At 41.7% G+C, this 23,254-nt stretch overlaps 2 protein-coding genes across 3 annotated transcripts; both read left to right on the top strand.

Moving 5' to 3' along the window:
• The first annotated feature begins 282 nt into the window (after positions 1-282).
• Positions 283-22,015, top strand: rad54b (RAD54 homolog B). 2 transcript variants are annotated; one of them, XM_085292182.1, is made up of 16 exons: positions 283-397; positions 1,288-1,445; positions 1,584-1,770; positions 9,164-9,376; positions 10,281-10,580; positions 10,690-10,852; positions 10,990-11,215; positions 11,646-11,732; positions 11,823-11,943; positions 12,028-12,167; positions 12,258-12,548; positions 12,665-12,828; positions 12,937-13,198; positions 13,719-13,785; positions 13,874-14,071; positions 14,164-22,015. In XM_085292182.1, exons 2-16 carry the CDS (start codon positions 1,299-1,301, stop codon positions 14,382-14,384), a joined length of 2,787 nt encoding a protein of 928 aa, XP_085148308.1. In that variant the 5' UTR covers positions 283-397; positions 1,288-1,298; the 3' UTR covers positions 14,385-22,015. The 2 variants fall into 2 exon arrangements, with proteins under 2 accessions (XP_085148308.1, XP_085148309.1); XM_085292183.1 differs by lacking the exons at positions 283-397; positions 1,288-1,445; positions 1,584-1,770 and adding an exon at positions 5,220-6,179.
• On the top strand, positions 6,176-8,858 carry LOC146564404 (fibrinogen silencer-binding protein-like). Its single transcript, XM_085292186.1, has 2 exons — positions 6,176-6,682; positions 7,290-8,858. The coding sequence occupies exons 1-2, from the start codon at positions 6,276-6,278 to the stop codon at positions 7,843-7,845; spliced, it is 963 nt and encodes a 320-aa protein (XP_085148312.1). The 5' UTR covers positions 6,176-6,275; the 3' UTR covers positions 7,846-8,858.
• Positions 22,016-23,254: the final 1,239 nt, after the last annotated feature.

Below are 23,254 nucleotides of genomic sequence, written 5' to 3' on the forward strand. Positions count from 1 at the left end.
TTACGATTAGCAGCTTACTTAAACGGTTATACCAATATTTAGATTTCCCAAATATTCCTCCTTTCACGCTTTCACTGTGATTTAATGAAGGGATGAAGTGAGTAGTAGGTGAGCTCGATTCACAAGTTATCGATCGACCGGTTGCTGAAATTCAAGCGGGATATAAACTACATTGAATGCGACGGCTAAACTGTAGGGACAGAAGAACCAAACGTACCCTTTCGTTTTAACCACGCCCATTTGTATTGGTTCGACGAATCAGATTCTTCAAACTGTTCAGCGGGAGAAACTGAACCGCTGCTAGAGTCACTGAAGAGGAAAGACAAGACGAGTTCTGTTGCAATTGAGTTAAAGGCTGCGATGTCAGGTGTTTTCTTCTAACTTTTAGCTCGTCGGGGTATGTACAATACGTTGTCACACGTTATCTGACTTGATAATAAAGCCTAAATTAGACTTCCAACCGCGTTATTATCATCTTTATGCTAGTGTTAGCTAGCTGGCTGTGTAACAGGTTCATGTTGCTATCTAGAAATTATCGTGATATGCCGATTATTCCAGCATAAGCAGGAATTGAGGACGTGAAAAAGCTAGAAAGCCATCAGAGGGATAGTGACCCCAAGGATTTATGTATGATAAAAAAGGATTGAGTGAGTTATTTTCGTCTCGATATGCACAGTTTACCCAGTGCAGAATTTACATATGCAAATAATCCAAGTTTTCAATTTTTTGCTATTAATAGGGACAAATCATTAGCTAGATGTGTTCATATAATGCTAAAGGACTGTGACATTAAAAGGAATAGTGTTGGAGTTGGATTTGTTTTGAGCGGACGAGATAGTTTTTGCTACATGCCTCACGAAGTTATTAAAGTGAGTACCTTTGAGGAAGATATTTTTGTTTTCTTTTCCCCCCCTGATTTTAAACCACTCAAAGGATATTAAACCGTCTGTAATAAGCGGTAATCATGCAGTAACGCCTTAAGGCAAGTCCAGGTGTTTGTTGGGATTTTGTGTCAACCAAATGTTACTGTATTTGTATTTTATTAATCTGCTTGTAGGATCAAGGTTCTTTATTCATCACATGTATAGTTATACAAGTATAACACACAGTGAAATGTAACCTGACACGCTCCTCGACTTGTGCAAAGGGGGGACATTATATATAATATATACATTAGGTAATGTACAGTAGTAGCATGTATGCAGCAAGCAGGTGAATTCTGTACATTAAGTGAATTAAATAAGAATAGACAATCTGACTATTGTATCGGTTGCTTTTTGTCTTTAGGAAAAAGAAAGATGCGGCGCTCTGGAGCTCCCAGCAAGCTCTTGGGTAATGCAGTGAAAAAGTCTCGATTTGTGCCACCTGGTGCATGTACTTCACTTTCTGTGGCTCAATCCAAGCCTTTGACCCCCAAACTTGGTTCAGGCAATGCACTGGATAAAGTAATTTTTTTTCTCAACATTTTTCCTACAGTATTAAACCCTCAGTATTTATAATTCTAATTTGATTATTTTCCATTATTTTTTTAATCACACTTCCTCATATTAAGAATTCTCTTTTGTCCGTACCTCATTTCGCAGATCCAGAGAAGCCTTGCAACACCAGGTGCAAGTAAGACAGAGTTTAACGTCCAGCCTGAAGCTGCCCCAGCCTTGTCAAAGGTTCTGGCTCGTGTTCTCAGTGCAACTGAGAGTAAGGAAAATGAGGCTGAGACAAAGCATCAGAACCCTGGATTAGGAGCCTCTGCTGAAGACTATAAACCAGCAGGTAAAAAACAAACAGCCATGTAAAGCCTTGCCTTTTTCTTGCCCCATCTTCTCACTTCTTATGCCCAATTTAATAATCATAGCAGCAATATGAAAACTTACAAATGTCAGTTGATTCCTGGAGGGAGATTCTCATAGTTTCAGCAATGTATGTCAGGGAATGTGCAAAGACAAATATGGGGACAAATATGTTTGCCTCATATGAGAGAGAGAGGAAAAAAAGACCACAACAAAGAGTGGAAGGCCAGGAAGGAAAGGAGTCTGATGAATCAGATGGACATAACATTGCTCATGATGACTTTTATATTTCTTTTAATTAAACGTAGTTATTTTTTTAATCACACCCACAAATAGTGAAGGGTTGATGGTGTGATCACTGAGTTATTGCTACAACTTAGAGGTAGAGTTTCAGATAGGATTCTTCTTGTACCATGATTTAAGTATTCCAGCTGTGCCTCCCACCATTTTTCTTGACCGTGAAGAGTATACCTGCGTGTCTTTGCTTAAAGTTAATCCAGCAAGCATTCCCCTCTCCTTGAGGAGACAAGGAGATGCAACGTTTGAAAATGAGAAAAGCTTCAAGATTTCCACCAGAAAACAAAATCATGGTTCCATTACAAGCTGTTATTTAAGATGGATAGCTCTTAAACCAAACAAGACTTCCAATTAGTTTTTAATTAAATGCAGGTGAGATTAAAAGCTAAACCAATTAACCCTGTGTGTTACAATGACAAAGACAGTGCAAGCCTCAGCATGCAGCATACCTGATGCCTCATTAGGTTTAGGTAGTTTAGTCATGAAGATTCTACTGAAACAGCCGTTTCTGTTTCATTAGCGCTCAAGTGACCAAGCTGTGGGCTCTGTTATATTTTATACATTAATATTTTTTAATGGGACTATTATTGTTTTTGATAATTGTACTTTATTTATGACAAATATTCTAAAATGTCGTTAATTATGGTTTTCAATCGTTTTTAGCCTCAAGGCGTCTGGAGCAATAAATCTATGCAAGATTTCATTTTGCTTTATTGCTAATCATTTTTTTTTGCATATTTGTCACACTTACATGTTTGACATCATCAAATACATTTTAATATTAGAAAAAGACAACCCAAGCAAATACAAAATGAAGTGGGGTTTTTTTTTTTAAATGATGATTTTATTCATTAAGGGGGAAAAGCTGTCTAAACCTACCTGATGCTGTGTGAAAAAAGTAATTGCCCTTGAACTTAATAACTGCTTGTGCCATCCTTGGCAGCAAGAACTGCGATCAAGTGTTTGCGATAAGTAGCAATGAGTCTTTAACATCACTATGGAGGAATTTTGGCCCACTCTTCTTTGCAGAATTACTTTAGTTCAGCCACATTGGAGGGTTTTCCAGCATGAGTGGCTTGTTTAAGGTCATGTCAAAGCCTCTCAAACACATTTAAATCCAGACTTTGACTAGGACACTCCAAAACCGTCTTCTTCTTCTTCTTCTTCTTTTTTCTTTTCTTTTTTAAGACATTTTGAGTTGGTGTGTTTTGGATCAATTTCCTGCTGCAGAACCTGAGCTTAAGCTTCAGGACTCAAAAAGATGGCTGGACATTCTCCTTCAGGATTTTCTGATAAAGAGCAGAATTCATGGTTCAATTGCAGCAAATTGTCCACGTCCACGTAGACATCAGAGTACTGTACGACCACTTTTGACTGTTCGTACGATGCTCTTTTTATGTAATGCTGTGTTACGTCAGATGTAACAGGATTCAAACCTTCCAGAAGGCTCAACTTTTGTGTTGTCAGTCCACAGAATATTTTCCCAAAAGTCTCGAGGATCATCAAGATGTTTTTCTTTGGCAAATGTGAGACGAGCCTTTGTGATCTCTCTGGTCAGCAGTACTTTTCTCCTTGAACTCTCCTATGGATGCCTTCTCTTTGTTATTGTTGAATCATAAACTCTGACCTTAACTGAGGTGAGTGAGGCCTGCAATTCTTTAGATGCTGTTCTGGGTTCTTTCGTGACCTGCTGGATGACTCGTCGATGCACTCTTTGAGTAATTTTGGTAGACCAGTCATTCCTGGGAAGGTTCACCGCTGTTCAGTTTTCTGCATTTGTGGTTCACTGGAACCCAAAGCCAAAGCCTGACTGACAGTTGTGAGTCAGTGACTTTGTTTCTCAGCTGTTTCTTTAGATCGTGGCATGATGTGTTGCTTTATCTTTGAACCTACTTCACTTTGTCAGACTGGTTTTAGTAACTCAGCAGGTCTGGCATTAATCAGACTCGGGTGTAGACAGAGAAACGGAACTTAACTTTCTAAAAATTGTGGTTAATCAATTAATTTATGATTTTACAAAGGTGGCAGTTAATTTTTCATGTAGGCTCGGATAACTTTCCCCCCTTAATACATTATAATTTAAAAATTACTTTTTGAATTTACTCAGGTTATTTTTGTCTAATATTTAAATTTGTTTGATGATCTGAAACATGTAAATGTGACAAATATGCAAAAGATGAGGAAGGGGGACAGACGTTGTCACACTGCTGGCAATTTTTTTTTTTGCCTCAGGCAAAAAGCATCATGTATATTAATGTGTACATACAGAACAATACTGATTCTGTTGTCTTTTTAAAAGAAAGATAGAGATGATACAAACACTGTCACCTTGAACACAAAGCTCTGCTGTATATTTACTTGAGCCACACCATCTACTTTGCATTCACAGCCACCTGCAGTCCATATCAGTACAAAAGAAGAAATATTAAATAGTAAATAAACAACACAAAAATGTGCAGTGACTAGAACACAAACCGGAAAATCCTCCAGGATTTCTATAAACAACATAATTATAATAATATACAAGATAATATATCGTGTTTCTAAATCCTTTAAACCCTGAACCATAAAATAACTTTCCAACTTTTTGAAAATGTAGCGTACAATGACCCTTCTGACAAAAAAAAAAAATAGTAATTTGATATATGAGATTAAATTTGTATCATATTTGCAACATCGGGCATTTTGCTTTTTATTTTTTGTAATTTATTCCTTAAAAATGTGTCGTGCAATCTATTTTGGGGTTTTTTGGGCTACATTTGTATAATCGGTTAATCGATACACAGCATTAAAGGGAGGGACGTTACTAATTACAAATATTTGGCTTGAGGTTGTCGGTCCTAAATGGATCATTCAGGACCTGAAGCTTTTTCATGTTTGCTGTGTAAAATAAGGTATGGCTGGTCCCAAAAGAGAGTTTACAGCTACTGGCCTGTCCATGTAATTTATAACACTGCAGAGCCAGTATTATAAATTACATGGACATCATCATCATCGTCATCACCACCACATTAGCGATTATTCCTCATAATGTGCCCTACACGTACCAACCACTGCTGTTTAAATTCGCTGTTATATTGCAAAGTCTAACTCGAGCAAACCCCGCGCAGAGGCTTCAAGCAGACACTATAATGAGATATAACGTTTATATAAATAGCATTCCGCTCTGTCTAATAATAACACGCACACAGGATAGATGTTAAACCGGGCGGGCGAAGGCTGAGTGACAGCAGGTCCAGCATTATGCAAATTAGCGGCCAGATTCGGACTGTGCTCGGGATCAGCGTCTCCTTCTCCTCCCCTTCCTCCTGTCGGAGCAGCCAGTGCTTCTGTTTTACTTCCTGAGACCGCGCGGCGCGAGCACGCTTTCCTGGAGCTGTTTTTGCACGCGCCCCACACACGTATTTAATCAACGAAGTCGCCGCGTGCGCTGCGGAGCTGGCGTTCCCCGTCTGCATTCATTCTACACTGAAGCACGGCCAGAAGCGCGGGTTCCACGGACATGCGCAGCGCGCTCACAGACCCCTCCCCCCCGGTTCAGTTAGTTAAGCCGGCGCTGATTCAAAGCATCACTCACTTTAGGACGTTAGACATGTGACACTTTAACACCTTACAGTGTGCTGTTTGCAAACTGTTGTGGCACATGTGCAGAGGGCAGTGTCCCTCTGCAGCACTCCCTTTGTCACACTGTAGAGCCGGTGTATCTCTGCTGTGCTCTGTGCTGTGCTCGGTTTGGGGTTTAGAGAGACCGAGCTGTAAGTAGGTCGGGCTGGGCTTAAGCGGCTTAGCTACGTCAGCCTAAGCTGGGAGGAATTCATCCAAAGCCCTCCGCGGTAGGCGGGGGCCTAAACGAGGCTGGCCTAGTTAAGCCTGATTCTTATTGTGTGCAGCACAGCCTGTTTTTGTTGTGCAACGTAGCTGAGAGGGAGTCCAGGAGTAGTGTGAGAATCCATGCACTTGTTAGACATAGCCTATGTTTGATTTGGAGAGGAAGAAGACGAAGGGGGGAAATGTGACATGTCTCTGAGTTAGACCAGTGTTGGTGTGTCACCGTGGACCAGGAGAAGAGAGCGGCGGGGACTGAAAAAAAGACAGGTGGGAAGAGAGAGAAGCCCACACCACTGAGTGTGGTTACTAAAGGGTGACAGCCATAGGCCAGACTTGGTCTGCGTGAGCCCAGTATGCTAGAAGATGGCATCCAGCTCTGTGTTTTTGTCCAGTATGGTGGGTAAAGCCCGCTCCTCCAACTTCACCCTCTCTGAGAAGCTGGACCTGTTGAAGCTGGTCCGGCCTCACATCCGAATCCTGGAGGAGCACACCAACAAGCACGCGGTCATCGTGGACAAGAACAAGTGCTGGGACACTGTTGCTGAACAGTACAATGCCCTGGGAGGAGACAGACCCCATCGCACAGCTCAGGGCCTCCGGACCCTCTACAAGAGACTGAAGGAGTCAGCCAAGCAGGAAGTGATGCAGAGGAGACACGCCCAGCCAGAGTACAGAGCAAGCATCTCCGAGCCAACCAGGAGAATTATGGAGATGATCCCTCACCTGTTTCACCACGTGCCCATCCACGAAAAGGACCAGGCGCTGCGCAGGTACGGTTGCACTTATGAGAACACATACACACACAAAGATAAAGGATAACACAAGTCACATGAGAGTTTTGGACATACCGAGGGAGAGGAGGGGCTGCCGTTCATGCTCCCAAACCCAATCAGATTACTCACTGAACACTGTCAGGCTCAAGAGGACATACTGCATGACCTGCCATCATTTACTGGCGGCTCATCAGTACATTTGGAAAATACATAGGTCTGGTTTTCACATTGATAATTCTATCAGAAACTTGGCTCCAAAACAATTATTTATCTTGTGTTCTCAGCACTACAAAAAGTAAGACACTGCTAAATATCCTCATGCTGGATTAAGAGAGTACGCAGAGGAGAAAAATACACTGAATAATTCAGATTAAAAGGCAGTCATCACAGTTAGAAATCCTAGTGATGAATAAGAGTGGGATCAAAAACGCTTCACACGTGTGAGGTTGTAACCACCCTGATCATTCACCTAATTCTTTGATTGATTTACCTACCTGCAGAGGTTTCAACACACTTCACATAAACAAGATATAGTAAATGCTGCTTAAGCACTCCAGGCTCACTTATTTATTTATTTTTTTAATCCTGTTTTTCCCATTTGTAGATTAATATACAGCAAGCACAACTCTCCTATCGAACATCCTGGCAGCAGCTCATCTCTGGCTGGACTTCAGGATTACTCTGCATCTGTCCCAAGTATCCCCCATGAGGTGGTCCAGCTGGACGCTGAACAGGATGTAAAGCCACCGCCAGACCTTCCCATCCTCCCAGCGCACACAGGACCACGGCTGGAAGGAGGCCAGGAGCGAGAGGGAGAGCAGGACTTGGGCAGCATCCATGATTATGAAGCGTCGTTATCTCCAGCTCCTTCCTCTGTTAACATCCCTCTCTCCACCTCGCCGCTGCCCTTACGCCATGAGCTCTACCCCAACGACATCTACCCTCACCACGAGCCGGACAGGTTTCGGCCTCTGCAACTGGCCAAAGAGGAGCACGAGCTGGTGCTGGCCAATCACAGGAAGGTGGCCCTGTACCTGGAGGAGAAGAGAGAGGGGCTGAAGAGGAAGCAGGAACTGGAGGAGGAACTGCTGCGAGCCAAGATCAAAGTGGAGAAACTGAAGGCAACCCGACTGAGACACGGACTGCCCATTTCTCTATAACAAGTATCAACATGCACTTCTGTGGTCACTGTGAGAAAGGGAGGGGCTCTGAGTAGTACAGTTTTTAAAAAAAAAGAAAAAGGAAAAAAAGTGCTTTGGAGCAGTCACTAATTTTGTTTTATTTTGGTTGTGTGAGATCAGTTTCAGGACTTGACTTTCTTTTGGAAACATAGTGCCTCGTATACACACAGATAACCTGTTTACGTCCTGCAGGATAATTAGGATAATAACGCCTGCTGCCATCCGTCTTTGTGCTTGTCTGTGTTAAAAATGCATCATCGTGTCCATGAGTACCAAAAGTGGGGACAAACATCTATGTAATAAAACAAAGCTCACATCAGTAACACTGTGACAGGCCAATATGTATAAAAGTCCAAATTTTGGAAGGGAATATTTGTAGTATTGACTGATAATGTACCTCAGTGGTGCTCTTCCTGCCTACACCTACCATCAGTCTCTAATTACAGGAGTGCCAGCAAGGCATTAATGATCTTTATTGTCTAAGATTGTTGGAAAAATATGAATGTAAGAGTTAAAGCACTTGATGTCAGTGTGAGCGACGTGTTGTTATCTCTGTGTAAAGAACATTTCCACCCATTCTGGCATCTGTAGAAATCCACTTTCCACTAGAGGTTTTGGTTATCAAAACAATTTTTATAGCCGCTTTTATTCATTCTGTAGACTTCGTACAAAAACCATTCATGTCGCCACAAGAAAGCACTCCAGTAGCAAATTTTAGAGATACCAGGACTGAAGCACAAGGTAAACTTTTGAAGGCCTTAATCTGTTATTGGGATAACAAAAATGTTCGAGTGAGTAATTCTCGCTGGTTGCTGAACTGTTGACCGGCTGCGCGAACAAAAGAAGGGAGGGGCCCTGATGGTTTTTGGTGTTACTGCTATTTATTGTGAGTTCAACATTGATTGTATTGTACTGTTGTTATACAAGTGTTGCCCATTTCTCTTACTGTTTGTCTATGCGTTCACGTGTTTGTATTAAAAAGAAGATCCATTTTCCTCTGGTCCTCTGTTTATTTCCAAGTCACGTGTTCCACTTTTATAGGAAATCATCTTTAATCCGTCTTGTAGAAGCTGATGAAAGATCATAAGGTGACTGCATCTGCTGACATTTGCATTGTTTCACGGTGCTAACTGTTTGAGCCTTGTACATGTTGTATTTTGTTTCCATGATAGGTGGAGCCAACAATGGCGTGTAGAAGCCTTTATGCTGAAAAGCTTGATGCGACAGTGACCTCTGCTGGTCAATTTCCCATGTACATCTGGTGGATCTGACTTTGTTTTATGTCTTTGTGTTACAGGAGTGAATGATGGCCCTCCTGGGTCTCCCCAAACCCCTCAGCCTCCTGCAGGCTCAGACTCTGGCTGCAGTCAGGAGGGGGCGCGTTACTTCAGTGTGGTGTGGTGTAAGGCCAGCAAGAAGAAACATAAGCGCTGGGAGGGAGACGCAGTGCTGGTGACAAGAGGACGCACAGTCACTCTTAAAGATATGGAGGGGAAGGATATCGGAAAGGGTAAGACGGACACCAACATCAAATTTTAATTCGTCACCTGTATAGTTGTTGCTTGTATTTAAAATGACAACTGCCCAATTTTAATATAATACTATATACAAAAAGCCTTGAGATAGCCTGCATTTCTTTATATTTGGCTTCCAAGGAGCTAGACTTGTAGTTCTCCAGGCTTTCTCGAGGACTTTCAAAGTTTTTCTTTGAACTTCAGCTACTTTTTCACTCATTTTCACTGCAGTCTTGTAAATGCAGATCTATGAATCATTCAAGCAATAAAAAGGCACCTAATTCGAAGGATGAGCCAGTGTTACATAACAAACAACTTGGCAAAGACAATTACTTTATCATTAGCAGCTTGTCAGAAAAATACATAATTTCTTTACATTTCTTTTGTCTAATCTAACAAGAATATCAAAGGTGACAGAGTGTGAAAGGCATAAAATGTGATTTTTGCACCAAAAAACTCCATTTACACATTTCAGTAAATTGCTGAACCTATTTATTTCACATTTTCCTTGCAAAATATAAAGAAATTAAGACTGACTTAAGACTCAATGAAAGCAAAGTAATCAGTACTGTAATTAAAATTATTTACCTGACATTTAATTTACTCAAGATCAAATATAAAAATAACAGGAAAATACCCAGGCTTCTGTCAAGTAAGGTATTATTGCCTCTTTGCCTTAGTTGTGCATAGTCAGCCCCAGAGGCCTGTTTTTGGATCATGAAACACTGGAAAATAGTTAAATACTCAAATCTTAAATAAAATTCTACAAGCATACTTTTTACACTTAACTGAAGCTTACTGCATTAAACATTAAAATATGCTAAAGGGCTAAGTAGGTCAATACTAGTTGATTTCTCCTACTACCCTTGATCCTGACAAGTGTGCATATCTGAACTGTAGGTAGTGGCTACAAGGTGTCGGAGCTGGCCTCGCTTTCCGAGGGAGAGACTCTCATGATTGGTGGGAAAGAGGTGGAGGTGATGGGAGTCATTTCTGCTGAGGACTTTGCCAAGGGGCGCTGTTTTCAGGAGGTCCAAACAGAGCGAGTGGAGTTAAACACAAAGTCTGCTCCACCACCCTCCTGCCGCTTGGCATTCAAACCTTTTTGCCCTCCAACAATGGTGGGCGGAGCGGGCCACAGAGAAACAAAACCAGAGGAGGAACAAACTCGCAGACCTCGCCATGACCCCCTCGCTCCAGGTGTGTGGATAAAGTTGGAGTTTGATGATGCATTAAGTTATTACCTACATAAATTGGCAAAAAATATATTTATAATGTATTTTAATAATATTATTTCATATCGTTTTAGGTGCACTGGTGATGCCTCGCCCTTCCGCCAACCACCAGTGGTTAAATAACAAGTCAGGGCTTCCTATGGTCGATGTTGTGCTTGACCCACACCTGACCACACACCTGCGACCGCACCAGAGGGATGGCCTGCTCTTCCTCTACGAGTGTGTCATGGGCATGAGGTGACAGTGCTGTTTGGCTATCATGAAATGCTGTGCAAAAAACCTCTTAATTAATCTGTTGTAGCGCCACACAAAAAACAAAACAAAACAAAACGGAGCCACTGGTTTGATGTTGTGCTTATGTGTCTGTGCTTCAGAGCTGCAGGTTGCTACGGTGCGATCCTGGCCGACGAAATGGGTCTGGGAAAGACTCTCCAGAGCGTGGCGCTGTCTTGGACGTTGCTGAAGCAGGGACCTTATGGTGGGAGGCCAGTTGCTAAGCGTGTGCTTGTGGTTACACCTGGCAGCCTGGTACAGAACTGGGCCGCAGAATTCAACAAGTGGCTGGGCCGTGAGAGGATCAGTGTTTTCACTGTGGATCAGGTTATTCTGTTTTATAATTACAAGTCCTTGGTTCAGTTAATCATGAAACAACATGATTTTATTTGGAAAGCGAATGTGAACTCACTGCTTTAGTGCATATGTATATAACCTGTTATCCATTCTGTATTAAAGTGCATACAGCAACAAGTCACACTGCTTAAAACTCAGAAGGAACCCACATGCTCTTAGTTACATGTCTGTGGTTTTAAAAAAAATCCATCCATTTTATTATAAGCTTTCTATTTTATTCTATTGCAATAATTCTTCTCTCTTATTCAATAACTTAATTATGTTACTCCATTTTTATTGCCGGCTTTTCTTGATTTAATATCTTTTTTGTAAATAATATAATAGTATCTGAATGAATCATCTACTTTAATCTGGAGTTTATTAAGTAATTCCATTTTTTTCTTCATTGAAATGTATTTAGGACCACAGGATAGAGCAGTTTGTTTTGTCCCCACTGCACACCGTTCTTGTGATAAGCTATGAAATGCTGCTGCGCTGCCTGGAGCAGGTATGTTCTCCCGATGTCTCATAGCGTGCTTTTTCCAACGAAGCTGTTTGATCTTTGTACTCTTATCTTGTAATTTCCTTCTGTTTTCAGGTCCAGAAAGTTGATTTTGGTCTTATAATCTGTGATGAGGGTCACAGATTAAAGAATAGCAACATCAAAACATCATCAGCCCTCAGCAGCCTCAAGTGTAATCGCAGAGTCATACTTACAGGTGAAAGCGATAAGGGAGTTTCTGAATGGCAGCTACAACTGCTTGCAGATGTTTTATAACAGACTGTTTTTTGTGCTTTTGAAGGCACTCCAGTTCAAAACGACCTGCAGGAGTTCTACGCCATCATTGAGTTTGTGAACCCTGGGATTCTGGGCTCATCGACTGCTTATAGAAAAGTATACGAGGAACCAATCCTGCGCTCCAGACAGCCCTCATGCACAGAGGTAATCCCATCTCCTTTCTCTTTCCTGTGCAGTTGTTATAAAAATGTTATCTGGTGTTAAACCTGATCTTACATCTTCCACTGCCAACAGGAGGAGAGAGTTTTGGGAGAGGAGCGAGCGACCGAGCTCTCTCGTCTGACTGGCATGTTCATCTTGAGGCGGACGCAGGAAATCATCAACCGCTACCTGCCTCCTCGCCTCGACTGGACGTTGTTTTGCGAGCCGTCCCCTCTGCAACGAGAGCTGTACAAGCACCTCCTCTGCCACAGAGTCTTCAGGGCCTGCCTTCAGGGCTCCACTCAAACCCACACACATCTGGCTTGCATCACCGCACTGAAAAAGCTCTGTAATCACCCCGGACTGCTCCACGTCACTGTTAAGGTTAATTTTTTTATGAGCTGGCTGGGGGGACAGAAACCTGTGATCATAGTGGAAACTATAAATATATAATCGTGAATCCCAGTCCTAACCATGAACATGGGTTGTTCTGTTGGTAGGAGAGGACAGATGCTGGCTCTGTGGAGAGTTCATTATATGAGGGGCTGGCAGATCTCTTCCCAGAATCCTATTCTTCAGGAGGATTCACCATGGCTGACTCTGGAAAACTGCTGGTTCTTACGGACCTGCTTGCCGCCATTAGACAGCTGAGCTCTTCAGACAGGTGTGTTTTTGTGTGACGCTAAGATGCTATTGATTGTTTGGATCATCTGGATTTTTTTTAAACTTTATTTATCAAGCGTCACATTTGATAGTAGGTGTGCTCCTGCAGGGTGGTCGTAGTGTCAAACTACACTCGGACGCTAGACTTGCTCCAGGACCTGTGTGTACACATGGGCTACACCTTCTGTCGGCTGGACGGACATACCCCCACGAACCAGAGGCAGCGACTGGTCGACAGTTTCAACAGTCCCTATTCTCAGAACTTCCTGTTTCTGCTGAGCTCTAAAGCAGGTGGGGTTGGGCTTAATCTCATTGGCGCTTCCCACCTGGTGCTATACGACATCGACTGGAACCCTGCCAATGACATTCAGGTAAAATACAAACAGTAATAGTCTGAAAAGGTAGAAAAACTCAAATGTTGGGGTTGTTTGAAGTTTAAAAGTGCCTTTGGTTTTATTGGTATCCATCGTGAGCTGTATGTAAAAGATGGACATGGTAACCATGACACAGAAATATTAAAAAACAACAGAAGTGGGGGAAAAAACCCCACGATGAAAATAAAAAAAGAACACGATGGAAATGACAGGAACCAAAACATGTGAAGGATTTCACTAAGACACACTTAAAAGAAACTGAAAATTATCAGTGTTGTTATCAGGGAGAAAAAGATCAAATAGGTATTAAAAAAATAGGCATTTCTAATATGGAAATCTGTGAGAACTGATTTCCTTTGACACACTTTGGCCCAATATTTATGGCCCGGAGGTCGTTGCTTAGGGGAGATGAATTGAATCGAACAAGTGTGAAGCTGCCCTTGTGTACGAGTACATGCAAATCCAGCAGAGGGCACTGAATACATGTGTGTTATCCTCCCCCCTCTTCTCTGTCCAGGCCATGGCTCGGGTGTGGAGAGATGGACAGAAGAAGACTGTGCACATCTACCGTCTTCTCACTGCAGGCAAGAACACGTAAATACAAATTCCGAACAAAAAAAAAAAAAGTGCACCATATCAACAGTGTTTTAAAGTTTTGTTTCTTTCTCTCAGGCACCATTGAGGAGCGTATATTTCAGCGACAGGTGTCCAAACAGGGACTCTCTGGAACCGTGGTTGACATGGGGAAAGGGGCAGAGCACACGAGTTTCTCCACCAGTGACCTGCGAGATCTTTTCAGCCTGACGGAGACGCCCTGCCTGACTCATGACCTGCTGAACTGTGGCTGCGGCATGGATGGCACACTCAGCGGTAGGCTCACATACACGCCACACATGCTGACACCAGAGCACGAAAAGACAAAGAATCATGCCTCCTCACATCTTTGCGGTCTTCATTTTCAGCTATCACAGAGGAGGAGGAGCTGGTTTCCGAACGGCCCTGCCAGCTCGGTCGTCAAGGTGACCGTAAGGGGGCGACACAGAAGCATCTCAGCATGTCCGAGCTCATGCAGTGGAGACATTTCTCCGGTGACACACACTCCTTCTCTGACCCCTACCTCGATCACGCGCGAAACAACATCACTTTCGCCTTCCAGACCACCATCTCTCACGCAACCCAGTAAACAACCAACTCGCGTGACGCACACTCGCATAGCTTTCTGCACAAACCTCTTCAGGTCCTCTGGACTTTGTCAGCCTCGATTTGACGTATGAATAACGCTCCACCACTGCTGCACGTTACGCTATTTCCAGTAGTTTTAAAACCGCTTTGCTCATGAGATTCTGTATTGCCCTAAAATATTCACCTTTTGTTTATTTATGCAAAATAATTCACTGTATAATTCTATAAAATAAGCATAAATGATTAAGAAATGTTTAACATTTGTCAGCGTTTGAAAAGTTCTTGCTGGTGGAAGAGGCGCATATAAAATACAGATTTATATCATGGGTACGGCCATTCAACAGACATTTCTATCCAAGGGAATATTTATTATGTCATTGGTAGGATTTATGTTTCTGTGGGGTGCCCAGTGAATGGAGAGAATGTATTTACATTCAAAAGAATTTGTTTACAGCAGTTTGCTTAGTGAGAATGAGCCCCCACCCCCCACCCACCCATCCCAATGGGAAGGGCAAAGCATCTCTGGCCTCCACTGTCGTGCTTTAATGTCAGAATTTGTTATGCAATGACCACACACGTTACTGTGGAGCGAGCAAATCTGCTGGGCTGTCGATGTGGGCCATACTGCAGTCTGTTCAGTCTATTATTTTGGATGACACTGGTCTGTTCATGCTCTACAACACATAGCTGCCGCGTGGGAGTTACAGCATGTAGTTTCTGCGTGTGAGTGTGCACACCCAGAATTCACATATGATTTGAGTCTCGGTCTGTCAGATTGACTGTGCTCTAGTATACAATGCATTTCCATGCAGTGCAATTATCATTTATTCGAGGATCACCACAGTGCGTGATTGTTAAGCAACTTTGTTGTATAATAAATGGGTCTCTGGGATGATAACTTTTTTGTATGCATATGACAGTTGGACGATTACGCACACACCTGCTGTTATTCTGTGGACACAATGGGAATTGAAACACAACACTTCCTGTGCCAGGATTCGGCCTCATATGAACGTTGCATGTTGTGCAATATATTAAATATGTCATTTTGCTATCAAATGTAGGCCCTCCGGAAGCTCATCAGTTTAGGATGTAGAAATCACAAAGAGAAGTGCAAGTATATGAAAGAAAACAGCAAAATGAACCTGCCTAAGTAAATGTGTGGATGCTAATTGAGATGTGCAGGTACTCGATAACTGACTGGTGTTGGGAATACAATTTATAGATAATTGGCTTCTACATACAGAGCCAAGATGTACACAGATATGTGGTGTTATACATTATTGTTTTAGTATGCTAGTGCTCCTCAGAAACTTTCATATATTTTATTTTCAATAAACGTGAGGTGAATATTTCAGTGTTAGTATAGCCAGTTTTGAACACCAGAGATCGGAGCGCCAGGACTTTCACCTGGGACTGCCATCTGATCTACTAAGCACTGAACCCACATCACTTTTTTGGGCTAAGGCCTAGCCACCAGGACCTCGCGACACGGGGCAGTCGCTGGAGAGATTATCTCATCTGGCTGGCTTGGAAACATCTTGTTGTCCTCCTGGAGGAGGTGGCATATTGGATGTTGTCAGAACCTTGAGGCGACAGGTTTGATTTGGGGCTAAATAAATAAAATTGAATCACCCATTAAAAAAAGATTCAAAGATTTATTTATTTTTATTGTTAGTGCTCTATGTGTACAGGAAATACCGGAGAACTGAATAGTTCCTGAGACCTTTTTTTTTTTTTAAAAAGAGATTAACAGGAATGTCCAGCTTCTGAAAGGTATAATTATTTATAAGCTTACTTCTTGGTTGGAGCTCCTTTACCACAAATTACTGTGTCAGTGTGTTGTAACATGGAGGTGATCAGCTTGTTGGACTGCTGAGGTGTCACTGAAGCCCAGGCTGCTTTTACAGCAGTTTACAGATCATCTGTATTTCTGAGTCGGATATTTTTCATCATAGATCAGCAGTCAGCAGATGGAAGCATTAATTCTCTGAATCTAAAGTTTCCTGGTTAAATGCTTCACTGACTTTGGATTTGGTAAAACACAGAGGAGCAACCACTGCAAACATCAGCAGATGACCCACTGAATCACCAAACTGCACTGGATTGTGTCCCTCTCCACAGTTCTTCCAGACCTTGATTTCAAAATGAAATGCAAAGTTTACTTACCTCGGATCATTGAGCAACAGTGACGTAAAACTGTCTGGTTCAGGAGTGGTTGGATATTAGGAATATGACAGCCACAGCTCCTTTCCTGAAGACATCTGTGCTGATGGTGCTCCAGCACATGCCTCAGTCAGTCTTAGTGAGCCTCTCCCAAGTTCTTGAATTAACTTTTCTTAACAATCCTCTCAAGGTCACCATAGGTTGCTTTTTGCACTTTTTCCCTTCCAATGAACTTTCCAACAACAGGCTTCGCTGCAGCATCCTGAACAGTGACTTTGTGCGACTTACCCTCTGGGTGGAGAACCGTCTAGATCTTAATCTGGACAGTTCTCAAATCTGCAGTTTTCCCACATGATTGTAGCTGCATGTACTGAATTAGGCTGAAGAATACCTACATACAGTATTTATACTGTTTAAATAGTAATTTATAATAAAATATGAAACGCAACACTCTTGACTTACAATACTGGATTTCTGATTTCCGTGAGCTATCTGATTGTTTTCTGCTTCCTCTGTATTATTGTAAGGTCTTTACCTTACAACCTAAAGCACCTTGAGGCTGATTACTCCTGCTCTTCTGATTAGTTTTAGTCCTTTTAGTAGGTGAATAATAGAACCAAGTTAAAAAAGAATTCTACTGATATGTGTAATATTCCCCAACTTAGTTCAAGCACCATTAAACAAAATTTCAGGGTAATCTGCCTGAAAACTTGGTAACCTCGTAAAGTAAGGACAGCATCTTCACCACAATTGAAAGTCCCTGAGTTCAGACATTAAAAAAAAAAAAAAAGAGAGAGACCTTAGACAGAAACCAGTGGTGGCTTAGCAACTGTCACCAAGCAACTTACTACGGGTCCTGCTGCAGCTTGGCTTTGCTGATGTAAGATGCTGTTTGTTGTTTCAGAGTAATTGTATTTTGCGTCGCATCTCCTCGCTATTGTTATCGGACACGTGCCGGACTGAAGAGTGTCACTCTTCCAAACAGGATATTGATCCTAATCAGGTCTTTGAGGCCATGTGCTGGTGGGTGCGTGAGGTGGAATTTGTCTGTCTCTCTCTTCCTCTCTCTCTCTCTCTGTAAAGCTCTTACTGGCTGCCGCTGGCTGAACCTCCAATCCCCCTTTTAAGCCGAGTTCCAGCTCGACGATTTAAAGGGTGAATGACTTTCCGCCGCTGGAGGGGGAGGAAGGGACACGGTGGTTTTGATGAAGACAGATTGGGCACTTAGTCCTTGTGATCCCAGGACCTGAGTGGAAGATCTAACTACACTGTCACAGCTGGATAGCCAAACCTCTGATGTAACCCCCACTGAGGTTGCATTTCCCATATTTCATTCATTAATAGTCAAGGTGTCTCTGACGTCAAAGCTGGATAAATGTTTCAGAAATATTCCGACGCTTGTGCATCAGCATGGTCACTAGATGCCATCTGTGCTTCTTATTTAGGATTCAGGATGTGAACTCGATGCTTGGTGGCTCCTCTGTGGACGCACTTGAGCTTGAGCAGATTTATGTGGTTGCTACCTAGCAAAGAATTAACAGCTTACATTGTTGAAAAGCAGACTGCCCTTCTGAAACAAATGTTCACCATCAGTTAGCTGGAATCCAATCCAATGGACAATATTGATCAACCTACTTATTCTCTGATTTTCTGTGGTGCTCCTTTTGTTATTGTTCCTGTACTGTTCTCTGTATAACTTTACAGGATTAGAAATAAAAGGCATAAAATATTAGTTTAAAATCTTTAAACTAATGTCTTTAAATTTAAATCACAGACAATTTTTTGTGTTAGTCCTTTTAAAATTTAAATATGTATTCTTGCAGCAACTGCATAAGCAGAAAAGCCAGTTAATGTTAAATTGGTTTATAAAATGCATAAAGCTTGAGATCCACATATTTAAGATTGTGCGCCTCCATCTGGTTTCTCTTTATCTCGCTACTTAACAGCTTACACACAGATGTGATTATCCCTCAAACCTGAAGATAATATTCTTTGTCTACATCACAACACTTTTGTGGGTAGCATGAGGTTTGGGAGATGTTGCTCCAGGAAGGGGTTGGGTTCGAATCCAAGGCGGGTCTTTTGTGTGGAGAGTTTGCATGTTCTCTCCAGGCCTGTGTGGGTTTTCTCCAGGTACTCTGTCATCCCCTCACAGTACAAAGACATAAATCAGATAAGGTTAATTAATTGGTGAATTAACTGCAGGTATAAATGTGAGCGTGAATTGTTGTCTGTGTTTATGTGTATTAGTCCTCCAACTGAAGGTCGAACTGTCCCAGAGTCTTCCCCGCTTCTCGCCCTGTTACAGCTGGGATGGACTCCATCCTCCCCTTGAGCCTGAAGTGGAGAAGCAGAAGAAACAGATATTTTGGCACATTTATGCATCCCTTCTATCTCCTGTTGATGACAATTATTGTGCCGAGGAACGATTTCACACACATAACATCACAGATTGACAAACAGTAAATGCAGTACATGCCGCCTGACTTGTACAGGTTAATAATATTGTCAGATTAAAACCAGTTGACACATCTAGACAACAACAAAAACTCAATTCAACTTCAGTGTAAATTCCCAAAAGCAAATATTAAAGCTAAAACTGTTTCCTGGTCTTTTATGCGCAACTGGTTTCTCCTCCACCAGCATTTACATTTCATTTCAACTTTGACTGAATCTCCCAGTTTTCCAGGCTGCTCCTTATTTTAAGGTGCACGTCCATCTTCTAATTTCAGGTACATGACCAACTATCATTACTATACTTCCTCCAAGAGACATTCTCCCCAAGTGTAGTATTTGTCTTTAAATTGTCTGCTGCATCACGTTTTACACCAAAATGAACCATCAGATCAGACTGGGATTAAGCCGGGGTTGAACTGGGCAGCTTCCGTGTATGAGCAGCACCTTCATCAAAATCTGTTTTGTATTAGGCGATAGGAAAAAAAAAAAATAGGTCACTTCTCACTCTCTCACCATCAACATCACCCTGCCAATCTGCAGCCCGCCAAAGTGTAACCCTTCCCTCAATCCCCTCCTCCTGACCCTGGGCCTGCTCCAGCACTTAACAAGGATTTAATGTTTCCCAGTCATCTGTCAAGCAGATCAGAGCTATAATGCAGAGCAGCAGGTCCCGCAGATGAGAGCGCAGCCCGTCAGTCCCGAAAGTCTGGAAAAACAACAGTCGGGGGTGGGGTGCATAATCCAACAATTACTGTAATAACCCTCAGTCGCTCAATCCCTCACTCAAAAAGTGCTTTTCCTAATGAGAATCTCATGTTTGCGAGTTGAATGCAGTTTACAAGTTGAATGCAGTCTCTCTGGACATTTGCATATGTTGTTAGAGAGGTCATTCATAAAATACTACTTTTTACAATCCGTTGGCAGTATGCTGCTGCCAGCTGATCTCAGGGCAGCTTTTATTTAGACATTTCTGGCAGAAAGAGGATTCTCTGACAGAAAACAGAAAATATCACCGTACGATGATAATGAGGGTGTTTGACATGATAGTTATCAGTTTCTTAACCCAGCGACTGCTGAATTGCAGCTAATAAATCTATGTAGCCAGGGTGTGTTGATTCTGTGATATAAAACTCCGTTATCAGGTGCAGCCACTCCTTTTCCTTCAAAGCTTGTTCAGCGTCTGGTGCAGCCACATTCACTGTAGTATTAGTGCTAATTAGATGGAACAAATCTCTGTTTTTGTCTTGCATGTGCTGATAAAATGTAGTGAATTAATAATTAGTTAAATATTTTTTGAAATATTGCACAGCTTTTGATATGTGATTAACCTAACCAGGAAGTTTAGTAAATTAAAATAAACCCATTAAATGCTACTTCTTAATGTTTGATATTTATTAGCTGCTTTATGCCATGTTAAAGGTCTGTATTGGGGGAAAACTAGGATTTGGGAATAAATCGCGCTCCCTTTGTTTGTTCCATGATGATATGTCTGTTAATCATCTGCCAGGTTGGCCAGGCAGCAGCAGAGGTGTGGCTCATTTATGCTCAAAGAACTTTCTCAACGCTGATACATGAATAATGGTAATTACTGACTCGTCCATATAAAAAATAAGCCAGCATCTGTTATAGTTTAGAGCAGAGTTGAGCAGACACAATGCAGATTCACCTTCATTTTGTACTCACAGTTAAAGACTGTTGTTTTTGTTATCAGTTAACCTGTTACTGTATTCTATAAAAGGGGATCTCTATTTACAGTCATGTTGGACAAAAGAAAGTGGCAAAAGTTAACACTAAAGATAATTTTTTTATCATTATTTTACATTTCTTTAAATTAATTACTAATAGCTGCAGCTCTGGTTCAGTTTAATTCAGTTCAAGAATATCCCACATGTCAGAAGATCCCCTATGAGCAACAACTCGGCAACAGTGGAAAGGAAAAACTCCCTTTTAACAGGAAGAAACCTATAACTGAACCAGGCTCAGGGAGGGGCGGCCATGTGCCGCCACCGGTTGAGAGTGAGGGGAGGAATACGGGACAAAGGCGCACGGGCAAAAGCCAGAGATGAATAATAATCACTATAAGCACAGTGAGTGAAAAAAAGAAAGTGAAGAAGAAACCGTGCATCAAGGGAAGCCCCCAGCAGTCTAGGCATAACTAATGGAGGATTCAGGGTCACCTGATCCAGTCATAACTATATGCTTTATCAAAAGGGAATCTTAAAAGTAGAGAGGGTGTCTGTCTCCCAAATCCAAACTGGGCCCAAGCCTCTGCCTCCCGTTCTACTTTTAAATACTCTAGGAACCACAAGTAAGCTGGCAGTCTGAGAGCGACGTGCTCTGTTGGCATAATAGTACCATAGTACTGAAGGCTTTTTGTGTTCTTGACACACGCCTGTTGCTTTCAGATGGTAAAAGTGTAGGTGGAAAGAACAATACTAGTGGTTGTTCCCACTTGCTTCTGAACATTGCGGCAAATATTGTGTACAGAGAAAAACCTTTTATGTGAACCGGTTGCTGTTAACATGTCGGCTTTACAGTATGCTGTCTGCAGGGTAAGAAAACAAAACAGAATGTCTGAACGAGTCGCACTGAACAGCATATTTACAGTATGAAGGACCGAGCTCTTCATCGCGCTGTCTCCCTCCATCTGTTATCCTCAAGGACGTTCGATCAGACCAAAGCAGTTTGGATACGCTCTATTCATGAGAGTTTTTATTATGCTTACAACTGTGACCTGCATGCATGGGCTTACACAGTGCTCCCATATTTATATAAACTACACCTGAATGCACTGTATGCATTTATTTATTTATTTGAACAGAAAAATGTATTGGTAAAAGCTTGTTTTCATCTGCAGCCCTTCACCAGTTTCTCTTAATGAAGTGCAGATAAATTTACGTTGTTTAGATTCCAAACATTAAAGATAATAAAACTATTGATTAAAACTTATGTAATCTTTTTTTTCTGACCTTCATCTCACAAATTACAGATTTCACAAAAAGAAAAAGCTGGAGGTTCACAAGAGAGAATGATCACAAGTGATTTCACCACCAGGCATTTGTATAAAAGATGTTTTTCACAGCAGACACTTTTTTGGTCATATGATGGACGCAACATTATAAAACTTGAGCATCCAAATAGTCATTTTGATTGTTTTATGTTACCACTGAAGTCTAGATATTGTTGTTTTTATTGTAGCTGGTTTTAATTCTGCTTGTGATGGTATTAAATTTAAAAGAAAAGCCATTTTAGTTGGGAACATACATACGCTACTGATTGTTTTACATTTTTCAATAATTCAGTTACTGTATTGATCTAAACCTATGAATCCTTCAGAACTGAAGAAGCTTCTCAGATGAGGTGAAACGTCTTCAAGCAACTTAAAGAAGTCCAGACGCTTTTCTTTCCAAGCTCCTTACACTTTACACTACGATGACCTGGATGACTGAGAACCTTCACAGACATATGGATCCTAATATACTAACAAGTTTATTCAGAAACTCTAGGAACAAAAGGTTTTATTTTTTATAAACTCTGAATTTTCAAAGAAATGGTGCAAAGTGAAAGCGGTTGCTCTTTTCCTCTCTTTGTTACCAGGCTTGATGGATCCATGCTTTCATGATATATACCGAGTTCTAACCCTACCTTCTGAATGTTGCTGAAGAAATTGAGACTCATCAGACCAGCCTAAGTTTTTCTAATCTTCTCTTGTCCAGTTTTGGCAATCCCAAGCCTTAGTTTCTTACTGTTAGCTCAGCATAGTGGAACCCAGAGTGGTCTTCTGCTCCTGTAGTCCATCTGCTTAAAGGTTTGATGTGTTCAGGGATGCTCTTCTGTATATCTTGGCGGTAGCGAGTGGTTATTTGAGTTACCGTTGCTTTCCTATCAGCTCAAAGCAGCCTGGCCATTCTCCTCTAACATCAACAAGGCATTTTCCCCTGGAGAAATGTGGCTCATTAGATATTTCCTCTTTTTCAGATCCTTCTCTGTAAACCTTAGAGATACCTTACAGATAGCAGATCAGCAGTTTCTGAAATACTCAGACCAGCCTGTGCCACATTTGAAGTCACTTAAACACCTTTCTTCCGCATTCTGATGCTCAGTATTGCGCCTAAATGTATTGAGTTTCTGTCATGTGACTGGCTGATATTTGCAATATGTGCAGTTGAATAGGTGTCCCTAACAAAGTGGCCAGTGAGTGTAACTGTGACAGTAATCAGAAGCAGATTGATCCTGGATTTATAAACT

Source organism: Mchenga conophoros, linkage group LG11 (assembly GCF_057382185.1).
Source record: "Mchenga conophoros isolate Kocher_MC1m ecotype Shallow Benthic linkage group LG11, M_conophoros_male_GT1.1, whole genome shotgun sequence".
Classification (NCBI taxonomy): domain Eukaryota; kingdom Metazoa; phylum Chordata; class Actinopteri; order Cichliformes; family Cichlidae; genus Mchenga; species Mchenga conophoros.

Bases quoted from the DNA above. Each gene is read 5' to 3' on its own strand.
- rad54b (XM_085292182.1), top strand. From the start codon at position 1,299: ATGCGGCGCTCTGGAGCTCCCAGCAAGCTCTTGGGTAATGCAGTGAAA. The intron at 9,377-10,280 runs GTAAGACGGACA...TCTGAACTGTAG, and splicing joins GGGGAAGGATATCGGAAAGG to GTAGTGGCTACAAGGTGTCG. The intron at 12,549-12,664 runs GTTAATTTTTTT...TTCTGTTGGTAG, and splicing joins TGCTCCACGTCACTGTTAAG to GAGAGGACAGATGCTGGCTC.
- LOC146564404 (XM_085292186.1), top strand. From the start codon at position 6,276: ATGGCATCCAGCTCTGTGTTTTTGTCCAGTATGGTGGGTAAAGCCCGC. The intron at 6,683-7,289 runs GTACGGTTGCAC...TCCCATTTGTAG, and splicing joins AAGGACCAGGCGCTGCGCAG to ATTAATATACAGCAAGCACA.